At 62.9% G+C, this 27,318-nt stretch overlaps 1 protein-coding gene across 9 annotated transcripts in view; it reads right to left on the bottom strand.

Annotated features, from left to right (window-relative positions):
- The window catches only part of CABIN1 (calcineurin binding protein 1), a 133,159-nt gene that overhangs the window by 603 nt on the left and 105,238 nt on the right, over positions 1-27,318 (bottom strand). For 4 of the 9 annotated variants that reach the window (XM_053927765.1, XM_053927764.1, XM_053927767.1 and 1 more), the window contains 8 exons: positions 12,469-12,632; positions 11,578-11,674; positions 9,934-10,629; positions 8,666-8,740; positions 6,055-6,337; positions 5,143-5,430; positions 1,339-1,503; positions 31-257 (listed from right to left, as the gene is read on the bottom strand). In XM_053927765.1, coding sequence (XP_053783740.1) covers positions 31-257; positions 1,339-1,503; positions 5,143-5,430; positions 6,055-6,337; positions 8,666-8,740; positions 9,934-10,629; positions 11,578-11,674; positions 12,469-12,632 — 1,995 coding nt within the window. The remainder of the gene's footprint in view (positions 1-30; positions 258-1,338; positions 1,504-5,142; positions 5,431-6,054; positions 6,338-8,665; positions 8,741-9,933; positions 10,630-11,577; positions 11,675-12,468; positions 12,633-27,318) is intronic. The other 5 variants (XM_053927769.1, XM_053927770.1, XM_045200633.2 and 2 more) reach the window with 2 other exon arrangements.

The raw sequence follows: 27,318 nt of genomic DNA, 5'->3' as shown, positions 1-27,318 counted from the left end.
CCACGCCCCTTACCCAGCACCCTCGGTCACCTTTAGCTTCTGCTTGGTCTCCTCCGAGATGCTGCCTTTGGGCGAGAGCAGGGTCGGGGTGGGCGGTGTGACGGTGATCTCGGGGGGGAACTTGGTGGTGGCTGAGGGGATGACCAGCTTTGGCATGTTGGGCAGGAGGCGAGACTTGGCCCGGCTGGGCTCCGCCTTGCCCGGGTGGCCCTCAGGTGGCTGTGCACTCCCACTGCTGGGCGCCTTGCAGCTGGCAACTGTGGGGTGGACCTTGGACTCTGAGCCTGGCTCAGTCCCTGAGCCTACCTGCACCTCCCCAGTCTGGGCCTCAGTTTCCCTTCTGGAAGACAGGGGCCCCAAGTACACCTCCCCTGCCTACATCAGACCCTGGGTGCCTTCTCTTGGCCTTCCCGCCTGTGCCAGCTGCAGAACCCAGGTCCCCGTCTTTCTCCGCAGCCCTGACCCTGGGCTCTGGCTCCAGCCCGTGAGCTGTGGGGGCTGGGACAGGGGTTCTGGGAGCCCAGGCCTGGGACAAGGCGAGGCCCCCAGCGAGTTCCCCACGCCTTCGCCGGGGTTTCACAGGCCCTCGGGGGGTTGTGTGCGTGTGAGCTCTCACCTCCCTGTGACTCTGCCAGGACACATCTCAGCAATGTCCACGTCACAGGCAGGACGCTGAGGCCCAGGACCCCCAGGTGTCCGCTTTCCCCTCATGCTCCAGGGAGGGCACAGGGCTTCCTGTGCCCGGAGCCTAGAGCCTGGAGGCAGCCTGGTCTCTGGGTGGCAGCCTCTGGGAGCCGCTGCAAGAGCCTGGCTGGTCTCCACATTCCTCCTCAGCCCCATGGCTTTAAAAGGAGCAGGGTTCACTCTGAGCTCAGGCCTGGCGCCAGGCCCTGCTGTCCGGAGTGGGGTCTCTGAGAGGCTCTGGCCCCAGGAAGTCCCCAGGGGCTTGGCTGGGTGGGGCAGCTGCTGGGAATGGGCTCTGACTCGGACAAAAGCCGTCTGACCCAGCCCTCCTGGCCACCCCTCTCTGCCTGCCTGCCCCCCACCCCCCACCCCCACGCAGCCCGGGCCCAGGCTCAGCCTGCCCTCCCTGTCCCCCTCTGTGGAGCAGAGTGGGATGACAGGCTCCTCTCAGGAGCTCCTCTCCTACCCTCCTGACCCCTCACTCTCACCGGGCTCTTCAGTGGAGGCCTCCCTGCCTGTATCTCAGCACTGGGCCCCCCCCAGGCCACCGCCAGCCCCTTCCATCCTTCCAGGGGAGGGAGGTGCCTCTGCTGGGAAGCCCACACTGGTTGCTGGCCATGGGGGCCAGTGCGGGGCTGCTCCAAACTGCCTTACCCTGGCTGCAGGTGGGCTCGGTGCCTGTATGGGTGGTGGCCTCTGCGGGCCAGCAGTGTGGCTCTGCCGGGGGGCCCTCGGGGGCCGTCTTCACCTGTTCACTGCACTGAGGCTCCTGGGGCGGGAAGCTGGCACCCTCTGCCCCTCCTGCCAGCTCTTCTCCCTCTGTGGGGACACGGGGTGGCTGTGGGTTACATCCTCATCCAGCGCAAGGACCAGGGACCCGCCCTCCCATGCCCTAGGACACCCACAGGAGAGCTGCACTGAGGCAGCTGGCCACCTCTACGGAGTGGCGTGCGGGCCAGCAGAGGCTCCTCGGGAACAACTGCATGGGTGTGGCCAGGCTGGTGCCGGCAGGGACCCTCTCACGCCGGGTTGGCTCCCCCCCACCCCGATTGGCATGTACCTGACCCAGTGCCGCTCTGTGACCCCAGCCTATAGAAATGGCACTAATAAACGTGGTTTTGGGTTGGGACCCCAAACCAAACCAACCATCCAAGACCGAAGTGGCTGGAGTGGCATGCTGGCACCGTGCCCTTCCGCCAGGCTGTACCTTCCCGGGCAGGGGACAGGGACTGGGACACATGCCAAGGCCTGGATGGGCCCAAGGGAGAAAGACTGCACCATGGCCACCAGCCAGGCCATTAGTCAGCAGCAGTCTGCTTGTGCCCAGTCCTCCCAGGCCCTGCCTCCACCCTGCCCTCCCCCTCGGCTGCATCCGGGCCTCTCCATAGTCTGGGTCGATATGCTGCTCTCTTTTTAGTTCGGGCCCAGAACCTCCCACCACACTGGCCACCGCCCTCCTCCCCTCCCCTCCCCTGCCCATCACGTTCCTTCTGCCAAGAACATTCCCCACTCTCCATCAGGTGAAGTGCCTCCCCACCCCGCACACAACAGCAGGCGGGCATGAGCACCCTGGACGGCTCCTCCTACTGCCCTCCTGGACCCAGGGGGTGGGGGAAGCAGCCAGACTGCCGTGTCACTGGGGCAGGACTCGGGCCCCTAAAGCCCGGCGCACACCCAGGAGGCAGGCCCATCTGGTCCAGGCCCTTCGGAGGTGGCAATGCCCTGTCTGCATCTCCTCACGCAGCTGCTCCCTAAGGGCCTGGCCGATGGCCTGGGGGCTGCTCAGGTGGGATGGTGGGGGGAATGGTGGGGGGAGGCAGGAATCTACAGGACACAGCTGTGATGCGGTGAGGCCTGGCATACGCAGAGCTGGGCGGCTGCCCTCATGGGGCCAGATGTCAGGCTGACTGCCTCCCGCCCCAGAGCACTGTCCACCTTTCCCAGGCCCTCCTTCTTTGGTGGGTGGCCAGGAGGAAGGACACGTGAGGCAGGGGTGTCCAGCAGAGACTCCAGCACATGGGGTGGTGCTCCTCAGGTCAAGCAGCTCTTCCCTTTCCCAAAGCAACTGTGGTAACATTGGGCCCGAGGGGCAGGGGCCTGCCGGGCCACCGTCCTGCGGGAAGGGCTGTCTGGGGCTCCCCGTGCCCTGGCCTCGAGCTATCTGTGGGAAGCTGAGGGCCGGGCTGGATCCTGAGCACCAGGCTCCTCTCTCCGCTCCCTGGGCAGTCTCACAACACGCCTGGCCCTGCTTTATGCTGTCCCTGGCTTCTTCGCTGGCATGAGGCCGGCACTCCAGTCCCTCAGCCCTACTGCGTGGATGGTTCCCTGCTCCGAGTCCTCACCTAGGCTGGTCCTGCAGCCTGCAGTCTCCATTCTTCCTCCCTGTTCTACTCTCCCCACAGTTGGAGGCTTGACCACCTCAGTGAGAAGGACCCTCCCTCCCTTGTGAGCCACGAGTTCTGGCAGCTGGAGAGGCAGCAGGAGCCCAGGTCCTGCCCTGTGGTGGCCAGACACCCAGCAGACAAGGATAAGCGCAGGGGCAGGGGACAGTGACAGGTGGCACCATGGGAAACAAGTGGTCAGGAGCCTCCTCAGATGCCCGTGGCCAACCATGAGGTCCCCCGGGGGTGCACCTGCCACATGTGGCCACTGGCCCTGGCAAGCACGGCCTGAGTGGGTGCGTGATCTTTCCTAGTGGCCAGGGAAGCTTGCGAGCACCCTTGCCTGTCTTGGGCTGTGGCAGGAAGGGAGTCAGGAGGGTACACTGCCAGCTGCCTTCCCTCTGGCTGGAGGTGGAAGGCCTGTGTGAGGGGCACCCCTGTTGAGGGAAGGCCTGCCCACCCTGGGGACAGCGCCCGTCAAGGTCTCTCCTGTGGCAGACCTCCCCACGCTCACACCTTGGGGACAGTGTCCTGGGAGAATCTGTTCTTAAGCCTGCGCTCCCATGTGGCTCACAGCCTCCTGTGTTGCCCAACCCCAGCTTCAGCTCCAGGCCTGCACACCCTCTGGTCTCTGGGCACCACACAGGGCAGGCCCCACCCCCCATCCCACTGAACCCACACCTGGTTCTGGCCTACCCATTGGTCACCAGGAGTGGCAGATGAGGCCGCAATGCCAGGCCACCCCATCACACCTGGTGAAGCAGAAAACCCTGCTAGGCGGCTCCTCCCTGGTGCCTTCCCTGTTCTGGAGGCTGTGTGAGGCAGGGCCTGGGGAGACGTGTCTGTCCCAGCCTTTCTGACGCCAGCGCAGAAAGCTCTGGGAACCACTAGGGACACCTACCCCAACACGGCCAGCCAAACGCCATCTACCTGCGGCCGCCCCAAAAGACAAGGAGGTTACTCCATGAGACAGGGGTGGGTGTGCAGGTGCAGGGAGGACTGGCTGGGGGTGGGAGGGGCCAGCCGAGCACCTGGTCCCTCTGAGACCACCTCTCCCCCAACGCCCAATGTCGCACAAGAGTTCCATCCCAGCAAAGGCCATTTAGTTTAGTTTTAGGGAAGAAGATAAAAGAGAATGAATGCTCCAGGCTGAAGGCTGTGTATGAGGAAGCACGTGCTCTTCCACAACCTAACGGCTAGAAGGAAGAAAGGCGTAAACTACAGTTCGGGGCCTGTTTGGGGGGTGGGACCCACGCAGGGGAGAAGAGGCAGACAGGCAGGCCCTGCCCGCTGCTGGTATTCACGCCTCGAGGGACCCTCCCTCCTTGTGTCAGGCTGTGTGTGGCCAATACCAGTGATGTTCCAGCGTTTCTGAGGTTAGGTTACACGGGACACTGACACTTCCTTCGAGCTCTCTGTCTCTGTCTCTCTCAGATCCCAGGTGCTGGGGGAAGCCAGCGGCTGTGACTCGGGGCCACTCAAGCCTCTGGAGCGGCCCATGGCAGAGGACCTGAGTGAACCCAGATGAGCAGCGGAAGCTCGAAGCTCCCCCATTCCTGATCCTTGGAGACCACAAGGGCAAGCGTGAGGTGGAGGGCAAGACGGCCTGAGGCGCAGACACATGGAGGGACAGGGCAGGGTCCCCGTGGGAGTGAGGGACTTCCCTATGCAGTGGACTCTTAGCGCCAACTCACCTGTGAAAACACCACTGCCACCAAACCCCACGCCGCGGCCTCGCCCACTACCCGCCGAGCACCGTCCTGAGTTGGGAGCGCTAGTGCCGGCAGTTCGTCTCATTGTGTGTGGTGTGCAACCGGGATCCCGTGGGCCAGCCAGCCGAGGCCACCTGGCGGTGGGGCCCCCACTTACAGCTGTCCAACTCTCCTGTGCCCTGTGGCTTTTAGAGACCCGTCTCAGAACAAATGGCTGTGGGAGCGGACCCCAGGGGAGTGGCCCTTTGTCTCATGGGGGTATGGCCAGCACAACAGTAGCTGACTGGGCAGAGTGCTTCCACCACCGTGCTCCTCAAAGCAAGCCGGGCCGGGGTGGAGGGGGCATCGGGTGAAAACATGGGTACCTGAGCTGAGGACGTGGGAAGAGCTGCGAGAGGAAGGACCGCCACCCTCTGCCTCCACCGAGGCATAGCCACCTGGGGGCGGTGCTCCCGGGTCAGGGAGGCCGGAGCTTTGAGGTCTGGCACCTGTCAGGCACTTGTGCTGGGGCGGCTGTCCCATCCTCCAGGAAATGACCCGGCCAAGCGTGTGGGGCTGAGAGCGGCAGTCCCAGGTGCGGCCCTCACACGGGATGGCGACTGGGAGGACCGGGCGGCCTGGGTGCGCAGGCAGGCGGGTGCTGGCCTGTGGGTCTGCGCAGCAGGGGTGTTCTGAAATGGAGGGTCTGGACAGCGCCTCGCCCACTAGCCTATGAGGCTTTGCCTCGGCGCCCCCTCCTCAAAAAGCCTCTGGCTGCTCTGCCCCTCCCTGCTCTGCCAGCGGCCCCAGCAGCAGCTGCCATTCCCTGAGGCACCTGGGTCAGTAGAAGGAACAAGGGTTCCCTCTCTCCTACTAACGGAGCCACCCCACCCTGCCCTTTTCCTCTGCCCCTGCCCTCCACGAAACAGCCCTGTGAGGTCACGTGTGTGCTCAGGGTCAGGACCTCCGCCATTCCTGAGTCTCCCTCTGGACTGTTTTACCTCTGTGTTTATCCAAAGGCTTTATGGGAGGAGAAAATGCAGTCTAGGCAAACCCGTGCCCAGTGCTCCTTCCCTCCCTCCTCGCCCCTCCTCTAACTGACAGGGGGACTGAGCCGCCAGAGGGCGAGGTTAGCAGTGGTGGTACAGGGTGTGCCCACCAGGGTGAATGGCTGATGAGCAGACCAGGCGGGCCTGCCCACCGCGCCCCCCAACCCCAAGTTCAGGGATCACCAGGCTGGCGGTTGCCCTGCTCCTCCCGATACCTCTACACTCTTCGGGCAAGGAAGCAGGACTCACCTGGGCCCAGAGAGGCCATGCTGGTGGTGGCCTCAGGCCTGTGTGGCTGGGGGGGCCCGGGGTCCTTGGATGGGTCTGGGGTGGAGGCTGGCGTGGAGGGAGGGCAGCTGACGAGAGCTGTGGCGGCAGCCAGCGCAGGGCGGGGCTTGGCGTGGCTGTCACTGGGCCGCTGGAGAGTGTCTGCTGGCAGAGGGTCAGGGGCTGTGGGGGCCACGGCCACAGGGAAGAAGTTCTCTCGACTATCCTTGGGGTGCTTTGGGGTGGTGGGTGTGTCCCCTGCAGCCTGTGAGGACAAAAGGGAGACGAGGAAGGCAGGCTAGGCTGCCCTCCATCCACACTGTTCCCAGAACCCTGGTCTGCGCCCAGCACGGCCCCCACTGCCCGTTCTTGCAGAGCCATGCTCTGGGCCCCCACTGCCAGCAAGGCTCACAGGCAGCCCTGTGGGTGCTGCTGGGGGCCCAGAATCCCTCTCTGGGAGGATGTCCAGGCCAGGGTCAGGGGACTCAGGAGAGAGGCTGCAGGCTGGCCAGCACCTCCAGCAGGCGTCACCCTCCCACTTACGGCGCCAGCCTAGGAGGCGCACACTGGCCATGATTTGGGGCACGGGGCTGCAGTGTCCAATGTGGGGACTGCAGTGATGAAGGTCAGTCCTAGAGGGTGACTTCCCAAAGGTCATTGCTGGGAGGGCTGAAAGGGAGCTGGGGTGACACAGCAGGAGGCAGCCCCTGGGCTCAGAACTGCACTCCCAAAGCCATGGCATGCAGCGCTGCCCCCAGCCCGGCCCAGCAGGCCCCCTGCTGGCAGCCTGGCCTTGGTGGCCCCCGCAGCCCCCTGCTAGTTTTCTGCTCCTCTGGGGCCTCCCTGTCTTTGTCCACACAGTTTCTTCCCTCTGATTCCAGGCCCTCCTACCCTGCACTGAAAGCCCAGCCTGCCAGGCGGGGCACGTGCCTGTACAGCCTCGCAGAGCAGCACCGAGGGGCTGGGTGCCAGAACGTGAGCAGGCCCCAGCCCTGGGCCCCCTGTACTGCTTCGGGAGAGTCTCATGCCTGCTGGGGGCACCTCGGTCAAGCTGGTGCCCCTGAGGACCCTGCCTCTTCTGACACTGGTTCTGCTTGAGATGCCCCTCCCCCAGCTGCACATGGTGGTGGCGCCCTGAGACCCTGCAGTGTGGTGTGAGTCCGGGATGAACCTGCACCTCTGGCAGGAGGATGGGTAGGACAGACCCATCTGTCCTGGGTAGACAGACCAGGGGGAAGGTGAGCGCTGTGTCCCTGTCCTCGAGGAGTGGGCCTCAGCCGAATTGATGGCAATGAGCACACTCCAGGCACGCACCAGGCTGCCATGGCCACCTCCTCCCCTGCACTAGACAGAGGAGGGCCCAGGATAGCTGTGACTGTTCCATTCGCCTTCTCTGAGGTCCCTTCCTGGGCTCCTCTGATAGGCCAGGACCCAGCTGGGTGCTGTCCTCTTTGGGACTCAGTCGCCTCATCTGGGAGGTGGGACCCCTCTGGCTACCTCGGCAGTAAGAGAGTGGTGCGGACCACTGGCGGGCAGGGCACATCTGTCCAGGGAGTCGGGCCCGATGCCCTGTCCTCTGAGAGGAAGCCCCAGACTGCAGCTGGTGCCCGCTGTCCTGTCCCAGGACACCCTCATGACACACTTCTCCAGGGCAAAGGCTAAGGGAGAGCCCTGTGTGGGCCGGCGAGGCCCACTGACTTGTGGGGTAGTGCAGGGATGGGTAGCAGCTGTCGGGCCCTTGGGGACACTAGCTGTACCTATTCAAATGGCAAGTGCCTGCCCTCTGACCCAGTGACCCTGGCTCGGGGGTCATTTCTACAGAAACACCCACGTGCGGTGCAGAAAGATGCCCCTTGGCAACGTTGAACGAGGGAGCTGTGGTGCCCCTTGCTCTGCTGGCCAGACCTGCCCAAAGGGCCTTCCCTTGAGCGGGGCCTCTCCAAGGGGGCCCTTCTCCTTCAGTCCCCACCCAAACACTCCTCAAAACCAGCTAGGGTCTCTGAGCCCCAGATCCAGTGGGTCTCATCCCAGTGGCTCTGGCATCTCTCCTTCCCAGACACCACTGGATTCTGTCCCGATTCTCCCTGTGCCAGCAGCCTGGCCTCGGAGCTCCGCCCTGCCTGTGCCCTCTGCTGGCTCCACCTCAATTGCCTCAGGGACACCTGCACCCAGGGCTCCAGCCTGGACTGTCCCTTTGGGCATAGGCCCCCAACCCTTTTGCCTACTCATTTTCTGCCTTGGGAGAGTCTCAGACTCAACACAAATCGAGTCTCGGCCTCGCCGGGGCCTCCCAGGAGAAGATCCATCTGCCAGAGCCCAGGAGGGCCTCGCCCCTTCTCCCGGTCACCAAGTGTGGCAGCCCTGGGTCTGCCAAGGCCCCACCCCCCCAAATGATGTTGCCCACCCAGGCCAGGGGTCAGGGGCTCCCCTATGGGCCCGAGGCTCGGCTTCCTCCTGCCCGCCTCCCCTCAGCCACCCTGACTACAGGAATAGTCCCAGCATGAGTCATTCGCACTTCTTGGCCTAAGGCCAGGGGCGCTGGCACGGGGTGGGCCCTGTGCAATGAGGCCGGCACACGCTGAGTCACACTTACCTGTCTCTGGGCGGCGGCCCCGAGGTGCACCTGACAGAACTTCACAGCCTGCTCCAGCGCGGCCTCCTCGTCCACCTGAGCGAAGAAACACCCTAAGTCAGAAGCTGTGGAGGCTCCTCACACTGCCGACGCCCGGGCCTCAACCCCGCTGGGAGGCCTGGGCAGGTGCACGTCCATCTCCCGGTCCATCCCCCAGGACCCAAGCTCTGGCCAAGCTGGCCATGCCGAGTTCACTTCTGTGACCACGTGGCTTCACCCTCCGGAGCTGGAGTCGACAGGATGGGACGCATGGCCCTTCGGAGTCCCACATCCGAATGATGGGCAGGTCTGATCTGACTTGGGGCCCAAGAGCCAAGGCATAGGGGGTGGGAACTAGGCTGGGGAGGCACGGGGGCTCCCTTGGAGAAGCGGGCAGGGTATGAGGGAGACAGCCTGGGGCGGCAGGGGCAGCTAGGGCAGGCAATGTGGGGAAACGGCCCCGCTTCAGCAGGGAACACAGGGCTTTCTTTCCCCCTAATTGATGAGCAACAAAAACAAGTAAGAGTTAACACTGGATGCTGGTGAGTGGTGATGAGCAGTCACTCTCAGGAGGGGCGCTGCCACTGACACGGTGTGAGAAATTGCATACGAGGACGGTCACCCTGTTTATGCCAGTCATTGAAGTTCTGGGGGTTCTCCCTGTGAAAACCATTTTAAGTAGGGAAAAGGCTATGTGTCTAATGCATTTACAAAGAGGAAAAAAGGCAGGCAAAATCAGAGGGGCGACAGAAGCTCCCCACAGACTCGGGACCGGCCACAAGGCGGCAGTCCCCAGAGCCCCATCACTGCAGGGGGCTCGGGGTCCTGTCTCCCCATCCTGTAGTGGATGAGACTTCTGCAAAGTGCTTTCATTTCCTTTGAGATTCAACACAGACTTTTTAAAGCTTAGGTTTTTTGGGTATATTTACCCGGTTTTATTGAGGTATAGTGACAAAACTGTAATGCATTTGAAGTGTACAAAGCAATGCCCCGAGTGTGGTTTTTCTGACCCTCACCTAGTGCGCGCACACCACAGGGCCGAGTGCGCACACACCGTAGGACCTACTGTGTGCACACTGCAGGACTCAGTGCGTGCACACTGTAGGAAACCTCAAGTGTTGGAAAGTGAACAGCAGGGGGGTGGGCACGACACCTCACACCCACCCCAAAGGGCGGGCCCTGAAACACCTGGGTAGGCTGGGCACGACCCTCCAGGAGAACAGACCCCAGCCCCGCCCCTGGCCACCCACCTGCTTGATGAGCATGTAGGTCTCAGACATGATCCTCTCGATGCGGCCCAGGTCATAGGCCACGCCCTTCTGGCCCTGCTGCCACACTCGGTAGGCGTCCAGCAGGAGCGTCTTGCCTGACTCTGTGTCTTCCAGGAGCTTCCTCTTGCGGCTGGGCCGTGCGGGTGGCTCCTCAGGATGGCCGCCTGCCCTTGGGGCGGTGGCAGCAGTGGCGGTGCTGGCTGTGGTGGTGGCGGTGGTGGCGGGGGCTGGCTGGGCCGGAGTGAGTGGGCTGGGCTGCTGCCGGGCGCTGATGCTCAGCTCTTCCAGGGACAGCTCGGTGGGCCGGCTCTCGGGGGCCCGATCCCGAGGAGAACGGGCTGGCGGCAGGGGCGGTGTCCGCTCTGAGTCTGAGCGGCGAGTGGCAGCCTCACCCGTGTCCATGGGCTCGGTGGGGCTCACACGGGGGCTCTCCTTGTCCTTCCGCTCCCCGCCGTGGTCTGCACTGTCTCCTGAGTCCACGGCCACAGGCCGGTGGTTGAGGGGACACACTTTGCCTGCTGGCTCAGTGCCTGGCCCTGAGGCATCAGCCAGAGGGGGCTTCTTGGGGTGGGGGAGCCCTTCTTGGCCATCCTCAGGACTGGCCTTGTGGGAGACATCAGAGGTCATCTTGGCTGCAGGGAGGCCACAGGCCTTGGGCCCTGGGTGTTCTGACCCCTACAGAGAAACCGAAGGTAAAAGGCTCTGTCTTCAGTGTCCCCGCAATAAAGTGCCCTGGGCACCGGGTAGCCCACCCAAGGCCACTCTGGCTCTGCCCTCTACTGTGGGCCAGGACTGGGCCTGGAAACCTGCCTGAGGAAGGCTCCCCTGCTCTGGGCCTCCAGCCTTGAGAGGGGCCAGGGGGCCTCTGGAGGCGGCACTGCAGCAGGAGAACAGACCTGGCCATGCCGGTCAGCCTTCCTCTCAGTGCGAGCCTCAGGGCAGCCCTGGGCATCTGAAGGGGTGGGGACCTGTGCAGCTCGCTGCAGGGCCTAGCCCTCCTGTTCTGGGCTTTCATGTGCCCCCCATGCACAGAGACTGGGGTGAGGGTGTCAGGAGGTGCTGCCCTAGGCCTTGGTACCACAGCCCGGCCAGTCCTGCTGGTGGGCGACGCTGCTGGAAGACGGCTCTGGCTCAGGTCTCAACGGCCCCACCTGCTCAGCCAGTGACCTAACCTCCTGCACCTGTGGGTGCTCAGCTGTGAAATGGGGTGAGGACTGCACGCTGCCTCGGGGGGTGAGAAGGGACCGTGTTGTCAGGCTGCTCTCTGAGGCTTTGCCCAGCCTGTGGGAAGCTGGCTGGGTGAGGGGATAGCTAGCTTTGCCATCTGCTTTGTCATTACAGCTGCTATTACCTGCGCTCAGGGCTGGGACAGGGAGCCATGGGTGGCAGCAGCCTGAGGAACGTCAGTAATATTCTTGCTGACCCCAAGCCCACGTTTGCCTAGCATGTTGGCATGTCACCAAGTGCCTGTGCCTTCACTCCTGTGCTTGACCTTCCCCATCTGGGGAGGCAGGAGGGTGATGCTTCACAGGTGAAGACATGGGGACCTGCCTAAGGGCACTCGTGTGTGAATGGCGGGCGGAGCCACCACCTGGGAGAGGAGAGGGGCTGCCAGGAGCGTACCTCTGCGAGCTCACTCAGCGTGTCCTCCAGCACCTTCACAGTGAGGATGAAGGCCCGCTGCGCCAGGACCTGGCGGTCGGCATCTCGCAGATACTTCCTGTAGGCACAGGGAGGTGGCCCGAGAGGTGGCAGAGTGTCAGAGCCAGGCGGCACTGCTGGATGATGGCCCGAGCCCCTCCCCACACCAATTATACCTGCTAGCCTGTCAGGGTCCCCCTCATCCATCTGCCCAGGGTTTGCTCCCCAGAAGCCTGCCCTGGGGGCAGGGTAGGCAGGGCCGGGCTCAATGACAGCCTGGGCCTCTGGCTTCTCTCCCACAAGCCTGTCCCCAGGGTGACACAGGCCCCAGTGGAAGTCCCCTCCCCAGCTCCGGCACAGGGCAGGTGAATGAGATAGCAGGGAGGGGAGGCATAGCTGGCAGTGTGAGGACTCGCACCGGGCCAGATGTATCTGATCTGTGTCTCTCCTGGGACTCCCCACACCCTCTGCAAGTGGCGACTATAGCAGATGCCCTGTTAGTTCTGTCTGTCCCACCCTTTCTGACAAAGGGATGCCTGGTTACTCAGAAACCTAGGCCCTCCTGCTGCTTGGCATGTTACCGGCCTTCGCCTGGGGTGCCCCCGCTACCACCTGGACGCCTGTGCCTGTGACCGGACAGCATTCTGAGCGCCCCAGGTTGGGGGAAGCAGAAGGAAAGGAAAGACTGGCTTGTTCAGAGTCTTGATGGGGAAATCAAACCCAGTGGGGAGAGCCTGTGCCCGCCCCAGGTGTCCAGAACAAGGGGGTGCTGCTGCCTGGGTTCTAGACTCTGAGCAGAGAAGCCCAGACCCGTGCAAAGACAGCCTGGACGGATGGGGCCAAGGGGCTCCAGCCGGCGTGTGCTACACTCACTTGCCCTGGTCTGGGGTCCGCTGCAGCATGGAGGACACCTTCAGCAGGGTGCTGTGGTCCCGGAGCTGGGCCAGCACCTTGAGCAACAGCACGATGGAGCGGTTCATGTGCCAGGCGAAGCTGCCCGGCCGGTCGATCTCGTCCACGGGGATCCGCCAGATGCCCTGTGGGATGGAGCGGAGGGTTTCTGGGAAGGTGGGCTGCAGCTGGAGCTGCCATGGTGCCAGAAGGGGCTTTGCCCAACCCCCACCTCACTCGCCCCACCCCTGCAAATGGCATGAAAGGATGCACGAGCTGCCATGCACCCGCTCTCTTCGGAACGACTGCACGGCACACGTTCGTGTGATCTGCCCCTGCGGGAAGCACACCAGCTGATCAGATGCAACCACTGGGAGAAGCTCACTGCCCACTCGTCTGCACAGGTGCCGATTCAGCAATGAGCCAATTCTGGGAGGTAAACTGAGGATCAAAAGTTGGCCGCCATGAACTTCTGGCAGGTGTTACTGGCCAGACAGGTTCAGGCATGCGACCCTATCCCCACGTGGACTCTCTCCAGCAGTGTCCAGAGAATCAAGATTTGGGCAGAAAATGACCTGTGGCCGCTAGGATGCCTGGTTCCCTCCAACTTGCCTTGGTCCACAGTTCACCTTGGCCAGGACCCCCTCCGCCACTTCTTGCCCATCCAACACACTGTCTGAAAGCCGAGCTGGGGCAGGGCTGGCTCTGGAGAGCCCCGCCCTTCCCTCTGCCAAAACTAGCCCACTGCCGCGCTCGGCACTCTGTCCATCGCCATCCCCAAGGTCTGGTTCCCTGCAATGTCCCCACACCCAGCACGGCCTCTGGAACCCACTCAGGTCCAGACAAATGTGCTGAAGGAAAGGGTGACCCAGGGAGGGGGTGACAGTGACCAGCAGCTCATATCTTCTGAGCAGGCCGAAGGCTCCAGCGCCTGGACATGTGGAGTCATGCCTCTGAAGCAGGACCCTGGGCCTGGAAGGAGCTGGCAGGCTCCCTGACAGGTCCCAGTAGCCAACACCCCAGAGAAATTCCCGTCCAGAATGAAGCCGGGCTGTGCGTCACACTGCCTGCTCTGCATGGGGCCCACAGCAAGGTTTCCCAGTGGCGATCCTCCCAGGCCACGTTCCCTGAATGCTCCGTGACTGTTCGTGGCGCCCACCCTTGCCAGCAGTCCAGGGAGGGACACCAGGGCACCTCGAGACCTGGGCCACCGGAGAAAGAGAGGATCTGAAACCCCTAGTGGTGAATCTCCGCAGATTCCACAGTGGGTCACTGGCTCACCCTGAATATGCAGGGCTCACCCAGGCAGGCCGGGGGCAGGGTGCTGTGTGGATAGGCCAGCCACCCTCCATCCCTGGCAGTGCCAGAGAAGGCATCGGCTGCCCCCCAAACCCCATCTGGACGAAACCAGGGAGCAGAGGCCACCCTTGCCCAGGGCACTAACACCGAAGCTGCATCTTCCCACCCGGCAGACGTGGCTCCTGCAGCAGCTCAGGAGAAGATGCCAGCTGAGAGAATGACGGAGCCTTGAACAGCTGTTCCCACCAGTGTGGCCCTGGCATCCCACCCTCCGGTGTGACGGCAGTGGCCGGGAAGGAGCCAGCATAAGGGCCTGGCCCTGCTGAGACGCGACAGGCATTGCTGCGGTCCTCACCACAGCTTCACACAGTGACACCAGTGAGGGCAGAGCTCACACTCCCTCAGGGCCACACAGCACAAGAGGCAGCCCCAGGGTCGGCGCCCTCACCACCTGAGGACAGATAAGGAGAATGGACCCAGAGGGAAGCCTCCATTGCAGGCCTCCGGCTCCTCTCCACCCCTAACAGGAAGGGTGGAAGAGCTGGAAGCACCGCCTAGCCTCCTGCCGGGACACCAGGGCATGTGCTGGGGCTGGCCCAGGGCCACAGCCCAGTGCTCCAGGTCTCGCTCCTACTTGGGCACAGGGGGCACTTTCTACCACGAGATCTGGGTGACTAGAATTCACTGAACCCCGACTCCCCCAACACCTCCCCACGGAGCCTCTCAAGACTCAAAGGACAGGTCACAGTCACTTCTGGTGTGCCTTGATCCGGGGTCAGGAGGTCTCTCCCAGCCGCCCTTAGGAGCAGCTGGGGTGCAGGGGCCCTGCCCTCCTTGGGAGAGCTACCAGGAAGAATGAATAAAGGCTCATGTCTGCCTCCCCTGATTGTGTTTGGGGGTGGCTGTGTGACGAGGGAGGTGTTGACGTCTCTGGGCCCACCCCTGGGAGGTGGCCCTGTTCCTCCTATGTCACCCCTGCCGGCCACACCAGTGGAGCCAGGGCACAGGCACGGGGAGGGGAGGGAGGGAGGCTCAGGTCAGGCCTGCCAAGGACTCAGGGTCAGCCTGGCTGAGAAGTGGGCAGAGGCAGGGGTCAGGGGAGCCTCAGTATGGTGCCAATGCCTTAGGGGGCTCCAGGAACTGGGGTGCCAGGGCCCAACATCTATTCTCCACACCTGCAAGGTCTGCACGTCTGGGGAGCTGCACCTCTGGAGGTGAGCAGTTTCATCTTCAGTTAATTGCTGGAAAAGGCTCCTTCTTCACAATGTCCTGGAACCCAAGGCTTGTCCCCATGCCCCCCCTTCCCTGGCACCCAAGCCTGCACCCTGTACCCCTAACACCCCTGCTATAGCCAGGCGTCACCACGCCTCTTCTTTCTACTCTTGCCCCCCACACCCATCTACCCAGCCTGGGCCACGGCACGCTTGGAAAAGGATAATGTGGCTGCATCCCTCCCTGCTTACAGTCTCAACAGATGGCTCCTTCCCCTGCCTCAGCAAAAGTCTGGGCCGAGCTGCTTTCACACCTCTCTTACCTCAACTTGGGACACACACCACCCCCTCGCACAGCTGTGAATTTCATGCTTCTTGCCTTTTCGGGTGTCTTCTACCTCTTCTACCCAGCCAGCTCTCCTGTGTCCCTCCCAGGCCCGGCTGCAACATCACCTCCTCCCTGAAGCCTTCCTGGCTTGCTGCCCTTTTAAGGCTCTGCCAGGACCCCTTGAAGCCAGCCCCTCAGATGGTCAGTGGGCGGGGTGGGTCTGTGGCTGGGAATGTGTCCTACATAGGAGCAGATCTTCTTCAGCTCTGGGCTGCTAGGGCCCTGACCCAAACCTGCCAGAGTAGTCAAGGTGGCCAGTTTGAAAAAGGCTTGGGGAAGGGTAGCTCCCCAACCCCCTGCTGGCTCCTCATCCTGGGATGGAAGGTAGGTGGGAGGCAATCCTGCTCACAGCAAAAGGAATGTTCTTCAAAGCCCTGGGTGCACAGAGCCCGACACTGGGGGTGGAGGAGCGGGGGCAGGGGGTGGCATGGGGCCCTCCTCCTTACTGAAAAGGCAGTAAGGCAAGTCACCGACACCACGGCAGTGAGCAGCACACTCTCTAGGGCTGGCGGAACCTCGGCCACGCAGGGGCAGTGTGGGCCAGGCTCCTGGTCTGGGAAGGGCCGGCTCTCCTCTCTCCCCTGAAAAGGGGGACTGAGAAGACACTGCCAAAGCTAGCACACATCTGGTCCTCTGCAGGGTAGGACAGGCGGGCACAGTGGCCTTAGCAGACGGTGGGGGCACAGGTAGGGCCCTTGTAGAGAGGGAACCCAAACACCTGCTCTCGCTCCCAAGTTCTGCAATGGAAGACCCGGCATTTACCTGTTTGGTTTTGGTTTTTCCCTGGGCAGGGGTGGTAGGTGGTGGTGTGCCAAAATGCCAATCAGCATGCTAAAAACGCTCCCTGGGGGGCCCGCGGAGCTGCCTCCTGCCGTGCGCTAACCGGGGCTATGCAGGAGGGCATCCGGACACTGCCGGCCTCCCCAGGAATCGGTGGGGGCAGCAGCTGCCATCTGGTCACCGAAGTGAGGCAATGCCTCATTCACAACATTTCCTGGAGGCACGCCTGCCTGTCAACCAGTCCCCATCACACCACAGCTCGCCCTACCGCCCCCGCCCTCTTCCTGCACCTCCCTCCCGATCCCCAGGATGCTGCCCACTGAGGAACCTGCTGGCATCAGAGTCAGTCGCACACATCCCCAAGCACATGTGGCTGGCTGAACCTGCTCCTCGTGTAGGCGGGAACCCGAGTCCCAGGGCAGGACGGCCAGCCCTTGGCCACACTGCTGGACCCCAGCTGAGCCCAGGCTGTGTGTGGGTTCCCTCCTCACGTCTGGGTCGGGTGGGCCAGGCACGTCTGCAGTCATCACCAGAGGCAGGCACAGGGTCCCTATGCCCAGGAGCCAGGCTCCTGAGGGGCTTTCAGCTAACCCCTAAAGAGGGCCAGGGCCAGGATGCGCCCCGTGGGGCCAGGTCTGGTTTACATCACGTGTTTCAGGGCCCGGTTTGGACCCCTTCACAGAAGGGCTCCCTGTTGATCCATTTCCTCTCGTGCACGCAGGCATACCATAAATGAGCGACCTCCCAAAGAATGGAAAATGGAACATTATCAGGCAACGTGTCCACAAAATCAGAAAAGAACCACAGACAACATAAGCCCCGAGGAAGTTCCCGCAGCCACGAGGCTGGCCTCCAGGGACAGCTGGCGTGAGGGCGTGGAGCCACCTGGCAGTCACAAGCTGGCGGGGTGGCAAGCAAGCTTTATGCCCGAGCAGACAGCGCTGGGCTTCTGTGTTTGCAGCCAGAGCCCGGACACCGGCAGCCCCAGGACGGCTGGGACGCGCCCCGCTCCTCAGCACCCCCCACACCCGCCCATGCTATCCCCTCGGGAAGGGACGGCCTTCCCACTCAGTGCCTGTGGATGGCTAGGAAGCCCTTGAGGGAACCAGGGGTCCCCAGGGAGGGGGAGGCACCACAAGGTGGGGGGCAGCCGTACACGGGAGCCAGAGGTTCCCAGAAGGAGGGTCTGGGATGGGGATCACCCTAAAGGGAAGGGAGTATGGGCGCTAGGCAGGGCCTGGGGGCTATGACTCAGGCCCTCCCCAGTTCTTCCCCAGCACTGTCGCCTGGCTGCGTCTTCCAAGACCCTCTCCCAGCGCCGCAGGCATATAGCGGCGGCCTCAGGGCACTTGGAGCCGCTGGGGCTGCGCTCAGAGCTCTGCCTGTGTGCCAAGTGTCTCCACGGGAGCATCTCAACCAACCCGCCAACCCATCAGAGAGGTTCCGGGCTTCGGGCTGGCAGATGAGATCACCAAGACAGACTCTAACTGCTGAATATTTCATGGGGCCCCAGGCTCTGATACAAGTTACCCAAACCCCCTGCAGCCTTGAGTCTCGGGCATCCTCCTCCTGCTGCTCTTGAGGAAACAGCTTCAGAAGCTGGTCCCCACAGTGGGGCCCGGTCGCCACAGCTCCGGGGACCCTTGGAGACTTTCAAAGAGAGCCGAGAGCTGGGTTGGTGGAGGGGGTGTGTTCTTGCCCACACACTCACTGTCTATTCACAAATGGGGATGGGAAGCAGGGCAGAGACAGTGCCTGGGCAAGAGGGCCGTGGGGCCTGGCCTCCAGTCACCACAGCCTTGGCAGGTGGCACCCCAGGGGAGGGGAGGGAGGGGAGGTCGGGCCCACAGCCCACGCTGTCTCTGGAGCACTGTGGTCTAAGGGGAGCTTCCTCCCGGAGGGGCAGAGGCGCCTTCTCCCTCACTTCCTGATCAGCTGGCCAGTCCACACCTCCCTGACTGCCTCGGTGTGGGCTGGAGACCCCGCCCATCCACACTTCTGGACCCCGGTGCCCTGCACACCAGTGGGGCTGTGGGCACAGCCTCTTCACCGGGCGCAGGGCCAACTTGAAGCTTGGCAGCCTGAGGCCACAGACCCAGGCGCGGTGGTCGGTCTCACAGCAGACCCACCATGCTCCGCTGGGCGGGCCTCAGACCAGTCTTGACAGCACCTCCCAAGGCTGTCCTGGGGCCCCCAGTCCCACCTTTCAGCCTCAATTCCCCCTCCATTCCAAGGGCACAGGCAGAGGCCCCCTGGCTGCCGGGAAACAACGGTGTGAGAGGCACAGCCCAGTCAGGCTCCACTCTGTCGGGGCCACACTCAGACACAGGGCATGAGCCTACCAAAGAGGGGGCGAGGCTCAGACCGGGGGCTGGGAGAGGACGCAGACTCCTCCCACGCCCACCTGGCACAGACAGTGCACGCATACAATTGGCCGGCCTCTCATTCTCCAGAGGGGAAAACGAGTCCAGATGACCTGCTTAAGGCTGTCTAGTGACCCTGGGGTGGGACCAGGACAGAGGCCGGGTCGCCCTCCTTGGGTCTCCCTGCACCCTTCCTGAATGCTAGTAAAGGAACAGGTCAGCAATGTGACCTGCGGTTTACAGATGTGGAAACGAAGACACAGAAAACTGGACAGAGACACCAAATTGCTGCAGTATGGAGCCACAGCCTTCGGGGACCAGAGGGTGCCCCCTCACAGGGGCAAGCTGGGGTGGGAATGCCAGCCCTAGAGTGACGGGAAGCGGTCAGCCTCTGCCAGCAGCTGAGTGCTTCAAGGCTTCAGAATCAAGTCCCTTGGGCCCTTGTTGTGGGAATGGCCTCCAGCCTCCGCCTCAGGAACTCCACTGGGCTTCTCATGCTGTCCCTGCTGCCATACCATGGGCTCCAATGTGGCCCCTTTCGCACTCTGCAGGACCTAGGGCCGTGCGCAGCTGGGGTAGCACGTGAAGCTCCGGCAGGAGGATGCGACCACCCCTGGCAGCAGCCAGCAAGGCCCTGAAGGAGCCAGGCCTGGGTGCGTCATGGAGGAATTGGGAGGGAAAGGCAGTGAGGCTCCCACAGCTCTCTGCAGAGAGCCAGGGTGCCTGGCTTAACCAGGCAGCAGGTGGGCAGCTGCTGGCCTGCTGCACGCTGTGGACCCTCCCCTCTCCAGCTCACCCCAAGCTGTCCAATCCGCAGGGGCCTCTGTCTCCTCAGGGGCTTCTGTCCACAGGCTGGTTCCACAGATGAACTAGCTCTCGAGGTCAGCAGCCAATTCCAAGGGCCTGAGCCCCGGCCTTCCCTACCACAGTCCCCTGGACTCCCAGCGGCCTAGGGACCGGCAGACGGGCAGGAGGGGCTGCACCGCCAGCCCCCTGAACAAAGCCTGGCCTCCTGGTGTGCTTACAACCTGAGACAAGACAGAGTCTCAGGGAGCTCCTGCAGCCCCGCCGCTGGGGAGGAAAACCGGCTTCCATGAGAGTCAGGCCAGGCAGAGAAGAAGGCAGGCCCGATGGGCCTCTCTCCAGAAAAGGAGTGTTCTAGGTCAGCCACAAGCCCTGGCCTCCAAGTCTGCTCGACCTTGGCGCAGCGCTAGGCAGCTCTCAGTGAGTCCCCTGGTGTGGCATCTGGCTCACAGTCTAAGCAGGCTCTGGGGAGTTTATGCCCAGGTGAGTGCCCTCTGGGTGCTGGAGAGGCCCAACTCAGGAGTGGCCCCGGGCCCCCAGGGCAGGTCAGCCTGGCATGCCCTTCCCTCTCCAGCCTGGCAACTGCACAGAAGGCCAAGTACATTCCAAGGGCCTGGGGTCATGTGGAAGGGTCAGGCACCCCACCCACCCATGGGGGGTCCCTACTAGTGGGACAGAGAGACACGTGTGGTTTCCGTCCAGGGTGAGGGCATGAAGAGGCAGTTTCAAGCAGTAATGGGCCAGGAGAGCAAGGAATTTGAGGTGGGGTAACTGGGGAGCCGGAGAGAAGCCCAGAAGGAGCAGAAGCTGGAAGAAGAGGAGGGAGCCTCCCCCAGGCGAGGTGGACATGGGCAGCCCAATAGGGTTGACCTCCTCACCTGTGCATCCTGAGCAGAAGGAACAAAGGAGGGTGTGCCTTTTACCTTCAATGTTAACTCAGTAAAGCAGCACATGTATTTTCTTACATCGAAAAGTCCCCATCATTCAAAAGGCCATAGCACATCGGCCCAGCGGGACCCCCTTACTCATCAAGCCCCTACGGGGGGTGTCCGAGTCCCCAGGTTTACTATGAAGAATGCTGGCCCAGCAGCTGTTTGCCCTCGCCTCAGGATGGATCCCAGGGGGGACCAAGAGGGTGGGCAGCAGCAGGTGCACTCCTGCAGGCAGGGCCTGGGCCCTTTGTCTTTCGGGGCCCCCCATCCCCCTGCCAGGCCCATGTGCCATCGTATGACAGGTGGGAAAAGCTTCCTGGAGCCTCTCAGTTTCAACATCCCCATTCACAGAGAACACAGTGCTGGGAGCGCCCAAGGGAGAGCCCGTTCCACCCCAGCAGTGGGATTCCTATAGCTCCCCTCCGTGGGATGGTAGCAGCGGTGACTCAGCTCCAAACGGGCGAGGGCGGGAGCCTGCTGGCATCCCGTTCCCAGGAGCAGCAGGTGTGGGGCTGTGGCAGCAGGCCGCTGCTAGCTGAGGACCAGCTGCGTGGGGGTGGCTGGCCCTGGAGAGAGTGAGGGAGCCCCTGGGCGGGGAGGGGTACTGGGGTAGCCTACCCACCCCACCGAGAAGCACAAAAACTTTCTGCTGGTTCTAGGACAACCAAGAATAGGATAGAATCTGGGCTGTAGGCCCTGAGGTTAGGAGCAGCCTTGGAGAGAATACCAACATCCTCCACACTCTTAGGGAGAAACCTATAACCCACAAACTCCCAGGAACCTGCCAAACAGCAAGACCAGCTGGAGAGGGGTGGAGAGGGTGTGCAGAGCCGCACTTGTGCGCATGAGCCGCTGGGGCCAAGGGCCCTCACAGGGGGCCTGCCCAGCTTTCTCCACACAGGATCTCACTCACGCCCCGCTGGGAGAGTCCTGTCCCAGGGCGCGCTGCCAGCAAGGAGGTGAGTCTACAGCAGAACTCAGCTTCCCTGGCTCTTCCCACTCCAGCCTGCTTGTCCCCCAGTGAGATGACCATCACAGAGAGAACAGGAGGGCAGAGCAGCATCTGTCCCACCATTGGCCCAAAGGCCTCCGTCTCCAGCAGCAGCCCTGTTCAGGAACCCTCAGGCCTCAGGGGCCAGAACTGAGTTTTGAGGTGTCAGCCCTACACTGTACCCCTCCTACAGCACTCAGAGCCACCAATCTGCTTCAGGCCTAAGGTTGGGGGCACCACCCGGAGCAGGCTAGGTTGAACACCCCTGGGGGCAGGAAGTCCTGCAGTTTCCACTGCAAACCCCTCCGGGCTGGCCTCTCCCGCCGCAGGGTTGTAGAGAGGCCGCCAGGGGCGCCACTGCCCTCCCAGCACAAGCGGTCCAGGCTGGGCTGCCGAAAGCAAGGGATTCCCCGCGCCATCTACAGGTAACGAGTCCTCAGCGCTGGCAGTGGCTGGGGAAGCCTGCAATTTGCCTGCAGTCGGAGCCCGCCTGTTTCCAGCCTCTTCTGCCAAACGAGACGTCGCACACTGGGTTTCCAGAACTGCCGAGTTATCCCTCCCCCCTCCCGGAGAAAAGCTGAGACGACAAACAGCAAACAACTAAGTGCACGGGGGAGCCCGCCAGATAACTCCTCTGTGGCCCCACCTGGGCGTGCTGCACCCCACCCTGTGACCCGGACAGGACCGCATCCCTCTACCCCCTCCTCCCACTCTGGCGCGAGGCAAGGTCCTGGCCCGGCTCAGCGCTCCGAGCAGGCTGGGTGCCCGCAAAGCGGTGGCACCATCTTCCCGCCCCCGCACGGAGCTATTTATAGCTGGGGAAGCACCGAGCGGGGCGCAGCTGCCCACCGATGGGTCCGCTCACCATCCCCGGGTGCGCCCCGCGCAGCTCCTCGTCACGCTGCCCGCTGCGAAGTTGGTAGGGCCCGAGGCCCAGGGAGCAGCTTTCGCTTTCGCAGCGCACATCCCGCGCCTGCTTGTGGCCCCGGGCTGGGCTCGCTGCGCGGCTTCTCCCCCGTGGCTCCGCCGGTGCCCGCCGTCCACCCCCCGCGCGCCACCACCCGGCCCGCCCTTCCGCCCACCTGACGCTGTGCAGGGCGCCGGCCCTGGGCGTGGGGTGCCGCGGCCCACCACAGGCAGACTTCCTTCGCAGCAGCACCCGCGCGGCCCGCCGGGCTTCCTGCTGCGCCAGGAGGGCCGGGGGGCCTGCCGCTCGGCCCGAGCCGGCGAGCTTCGGCAGGGCAGAGGGAAGAGGCAGTCGCGGTACAAGCCCCCGCCCCCCGAGCAAGTTCCTACCCGCTGGCTCCGCTGTGGCATCTGTGCAGCGGTGCTAGTGCGGGCGCTGGGCCATGGCCGCGGAGGCTCACTCGCAGCGGGCCGGGGCGGGGCGGGCAGAGCCGGACAGGGAGCGGGTTCTCGCTCGGCCTGGAAGCGGGCCCAGCAGCACAACTGACTTTTGTCGGCCAATCCTCCATAGCCCAGCTGCCTCCGCCGCGGCGGTGGTGGGCTGCTGACCGCCAGGCTGGACAGAGCAGTGTAGGGGCGGCCAGGGGTGCAGAGGGCTGGGCTGGCAGCGGCCAACCACACGCTGGCCGGGGCTGTCCTCACCCTGCACGCGATTAATTATGTGAATGGCGCCCCCTGGAGTTGTGCCAGGAGGGCCCTGTGAAGGGCAGAGGTGTGGGTGTGGAGGGGGCGGAGGAGGCATGCAGCCACTATGTGCTGTCCTTGCTGATCTAGTGGGAGCTGGAGTGAAGACTTTTTAAGTAAAAGTCTACATTCTTGGGGGAGGAGAGCAGATCAGAGATGTGGTGGCAGTTCCCTAGTGGGTTGTACAACTGCAAAGGGCCTCGTTTTCCAGCTAGGTTGTGAGGCCCAGCGAGAAGGCATTGGGCCAAGGGGTGAGAGTGGCGGGGCCAGGCAGAAACCAAGTGGACTTAGGACCCCCCCTCAGACTCTGCATTCCAGAAACAGGAGCAGCACCTCTCCCTCTCAAGTACAGAGCTTTAAGTACAGTGGTGGGGGGCTGCTCTCCTGCACATTTGCTCTGCTGACGCTGAGAAGGGGGTACGTGCCCACCCCACAGATGAAGAATGGGCTCAGAAGGGAAAAGTCTCACCCAAAAGCATGCGGGCCAATCTCCCGGCACCCACAGCTCCAGTGTGTACACAACACTTTCCTCCACAATTTCCTGTGGGGCAGGCTGCTCCGGGACTGCTCAACAAATGCTGGTTGCTCCTCCCATCCCAGCTCAGGAAAGGCTGAGCAAAGGCCGGGCCTGGCTGGATGCAGAGATGCTGCCCCAAGCCCTAGCCAGGCACCGAGCCCCCACACAAGTTTCTCTCTCACTGCCTCAGCACCACAAGCTCCTTGCTCCCTCCTTCCTCCCACATACCTGGAGGCGTCAGATCTACTTGGCCCCTATCCTGGTGACACCTGCCTAGGTGATATCTTCCCAAGATGGCTAGGTTCCACCTGTCTTACACCAGGCCGGCTCCAGTCCACAGGCGTTCCAAGGTTCCAAGGGTGTTCCTTGCCAGGTGCCCCCAGTGCCTATCAGCCAAGGTCATGATGTCGCACTCTTTGCCCTCCCTCCTGGGACACAGAGGTAGTGCCATAGCAGCCCCTGGAGGATTGCTACCACTCCCTGCCAGGCGCTGGAAGAACCAGGCCGAGCTCCAACAGGTACGGAGGACACAAGCATGAGGACAAGCCACCCCAAGGTTGTGTGAGGAAAACGCGGGGCTCCAACTGAGTGCTCACTGCGGGCTGGGTCTCAGGAAAGGAATTCTAAATCTGCCATCACTCAGTCACAACAGCCTCCCGCCCACATGTGGGGATGGGTCAGAGTGCTGGGCACTGGCTCAGAGTCGCACAGCAGTAAGTCCCACAGGGCCAGGACCCACCCCCAGGCCTGGACAGCTCCAGAGCTGGCATTCCTCCTGGCTGTCCCCAGGGCTGGGGCAGACATGCGACACCTATGCCTCGCACAGCTCGTGACCTCATTTCATACCTTATCCACTTCCTCTAAGACATAGTCAGACCACAGGAGGCTGAGAACACGTGCTCATCACACCTGGGCCAGGAAGGCAGGTCTGTGCTGTGTGGCTCCAGGAGCCAGCCCCTGCATCCAGGGGGCCTCCAGGTCTGATCCTGGAGCACATGAGCTCTCACACCCAGAGCTTGGGGGGAGCAGAGCTAGGGTGGGCTGGGACAGCCCAGGGCTTCTGTGCCAGGCCACCGCACAGCCTCTGAGGGGACTTCCCTAGGAGAAGGTCTGCTCCTGCCAGTCTCCAGCCTCCTCGGCCCCACTCCCAGCACCACAGGGTGCCCAGTACCCCAAGCCATGTGTGTGCCAGCCCTGTCCAGAGCCCCAGGACGTGGGCATCTCCATCTCTAGCCAACAAGCCCAGGACAGGGAGGGTCAGGTCACTCTCCATGACCCTAGGGGGCAGCAGTCCTGCGCACACTGGGAGCCCCTGCGGGGCCACATAAGAGCGCAGTGAAAGTGGAGACTTGGTGGGCCTGAACATACCAGAGCCTCGAAAATTCTTTGGACCCAAAAGATCTTGTGCCTCTTCTGGGACTTGTCAGCACCGAATGCAAGAGAGCCCTATGGGTACCAACTGCCTACAGACATCCAGGACACAGGCCTTCACTCGTGTCAGGGCCACCCCTGAAGGCCTGAGGGGTCAGAGGCTCCTGTAGTGCTCTAAAGCCCTGGGGACACAGGAGGCCAGGCCACCCTGACCACACTCACTCACAGGCCAGCAGGAGCCCCAGCAGGCAGGGCAGGGCTGGTCTAAGCTGTGAGCCGGCTGCTGGGGGCAGCCTGGGGTGGTGGTCCCCAGCCACACGCTCCAGCCCGTCCCCAGAGTACTGCTCTTGCTCACTGGCCTAGTTAAAGCCCAGAGCCCAGGGGCCCCCTGAGCTTGGGCTCGGCCCAGGGACAGGGGTTGCTGTCAGAGGTGGGGGCAGGGCCCTGGGCTCAGACAGGCCTGGGCCGCTGAGAAGCCCCCTCACCCTCAGGCAGGATGAGCCCCACACTATCAGGGGGCCCATGGCCTCCAAGGGACATCCGACCTTCAACTTCCCAGAGCATATTTCAACAATCATAAGAAAAACGTCCCGAGGACAAGGGTGTCACCTGGTCACCGCAAGGCTTTCCCTGTCAGACTCCTCTCCTTGCTCCAGCTCCAGAATGGATGACTCACAACAGAGAAGGGGAAGGTGGGAGCAAGGGCAACAGGTAGTTGGCTCAGAGAGACACCCCCCCCCCCGCCCCCCATGCAGGGCCTTGCTTGCTGACCTCTTCTGGGTGGGAGGGGGGCTGGGGGCCAGGAGGTGGAGGCGGCCAGAGCTGAGTTGGGGAAGAAGACAGCCCCTCCTCCTGCCTTCTGCTCTCACCCTAGGCCTTCCTCCCATCGCCTTCACCCTGGGCAGCCCTCACTACCCGCAGGGCCTTGCTCTCTCTGCTCCTTGCCCTCCTCCTCAGCCCCATGGGAGAGGGCCAGTCGTGGGAAGTCCTGATCCTTCATGTCCTCAGCTGTTGTCCACCAGTGTCCCCTGGAAGCAGTGGGGAAGCAGGCCAGCCAGGGCTTCACCCACGTCCACATTGGGAAGGTGGGCAGCCAGCTGCTTCTTGCAGCCCCCACCTGGCTACCCTGTGCATCTCTACACCGCAGCTGCCTCTGAAGTGCACACTGCCTGCTGCCCTAAGGGGAAAGGTCTGGCCTCCCCAATGCCCACGTGCTGCTGTGGGTGTCTGCGGAGACGGAGATGGGAGATGGCAACCCGGGAGCCCAGGAGAGGGACCAAAGAAAGCAAGACCGGACGACCAAAGCCTGGATCATGTGAGTGGCCCCTGTCAGGGGCACATGGGGCAAGGAGGGTGAGTGGGGTCAGAGGGCAAAGTCCGAACTATCACAAGGTGTCAGTGTCGAGAGGAGCGGGAAGGATGAGCACTGGTGCACAGGACAGACGCTGTCATCCAGCGCTACTACCATGTGGAAGGAAGACTCCAAGGTCAAAAGGCATGCCATGGACCTGGGTGTGGAACCCAGATTGATAGGGACGAGTGTGTGCATGTCCCCAAGCCTCTGCCTGAGGCGGACCAGCAGAGAGGGCAGAGGGGCCCCTGCTCATGCCTCTCCTGGCCACCCTGACAGCACAGCCCCCTTGGAAATGTGCACTTGGCTTTCGGCTCACGTGACTGGGGAGGGTAAGCACCCCAAAGGCCACTGCCCCAGGCAGAGGTGGGCTCTTGGCCCAGTGAAGCCAAAGCCCAGACCCCAGAGCTGGGCTGCTGCCCGTGGTACTGCTGGCTGAGCGGTCACAAGGACGACCCAGTCCCAGTGGCCCTCTGCAGCCATCCCTTGTCAAGACCTGAGCCAGCGCAGACCTACAGGTCGCTCCTGGTTCCCTTCTGCCAACTGTTACCTCCGTCCCCACTTGTCCTCACCCCAGTCTTCCCCAGGGCTGGGCTCAATGCTGCCTTTTAGATGGCAAGAACGCTTCTTGGAGTTAAACAGTCTGGATTTTCTGCCTTGGCGCTCTGAGCTGCCAGCTAATTTGGAGGCACATGCCTTGCCACTCCTCGCCTGCCTCCCTGCTGTGGGACACAGCTTCTTTGCTGACAGTATGCCAGCCAGAGACTGCTGGGCCTTATAGTCCCACCCAGCCAGCTTCCTTTCCTTCCCTGGCCGCTAAGACAGTGAAACATGACCCTCCTCACCAGGCACACAGACCCCCAGCTACTGCCCCACTTCGTTCTCACAGGCTAGGTCTTCTGGTTCTCAGAAATCATCCAGACTGCGCTCTGTAGCTGCACGGCGCCTTTCAAATCAGTGAGTCCAGCTCTTCTAGCCTGTTCTACCCATAAGTGAGGACACAGGTGGAACATGGCAACGACATGCCCCAGGAAGCACAGCCAGGCTTGACGCAAGAATTCCTGTCCCTCCGTCTAGGACAGCACTCACCTCAGCAGACAGCTGTGCCCATGCCATGCTCAGCTCCACGAGGACCAGCACGAGAGTCCCTGGTGTGCACACGTTCCCACCAGTGC

This window comes from Desmodus rotundus, chromosome 7, assembly GCF_022682495.2.
Source record: "Desmodus rotundus isolate HL8 chromosome 7, HLdesRot8A.1, whole genome shotgun sequence".
Classification (NCBI taxonomy): Eukaryota; Metazoa; Chordata; class Mammalia; order Chiroptera; family Phyllostomidae; genus Desmodus; species Desmodus rotundus.
This window is presented reverse-complemented; position numbering and strand designations above follow the sequence as displayed.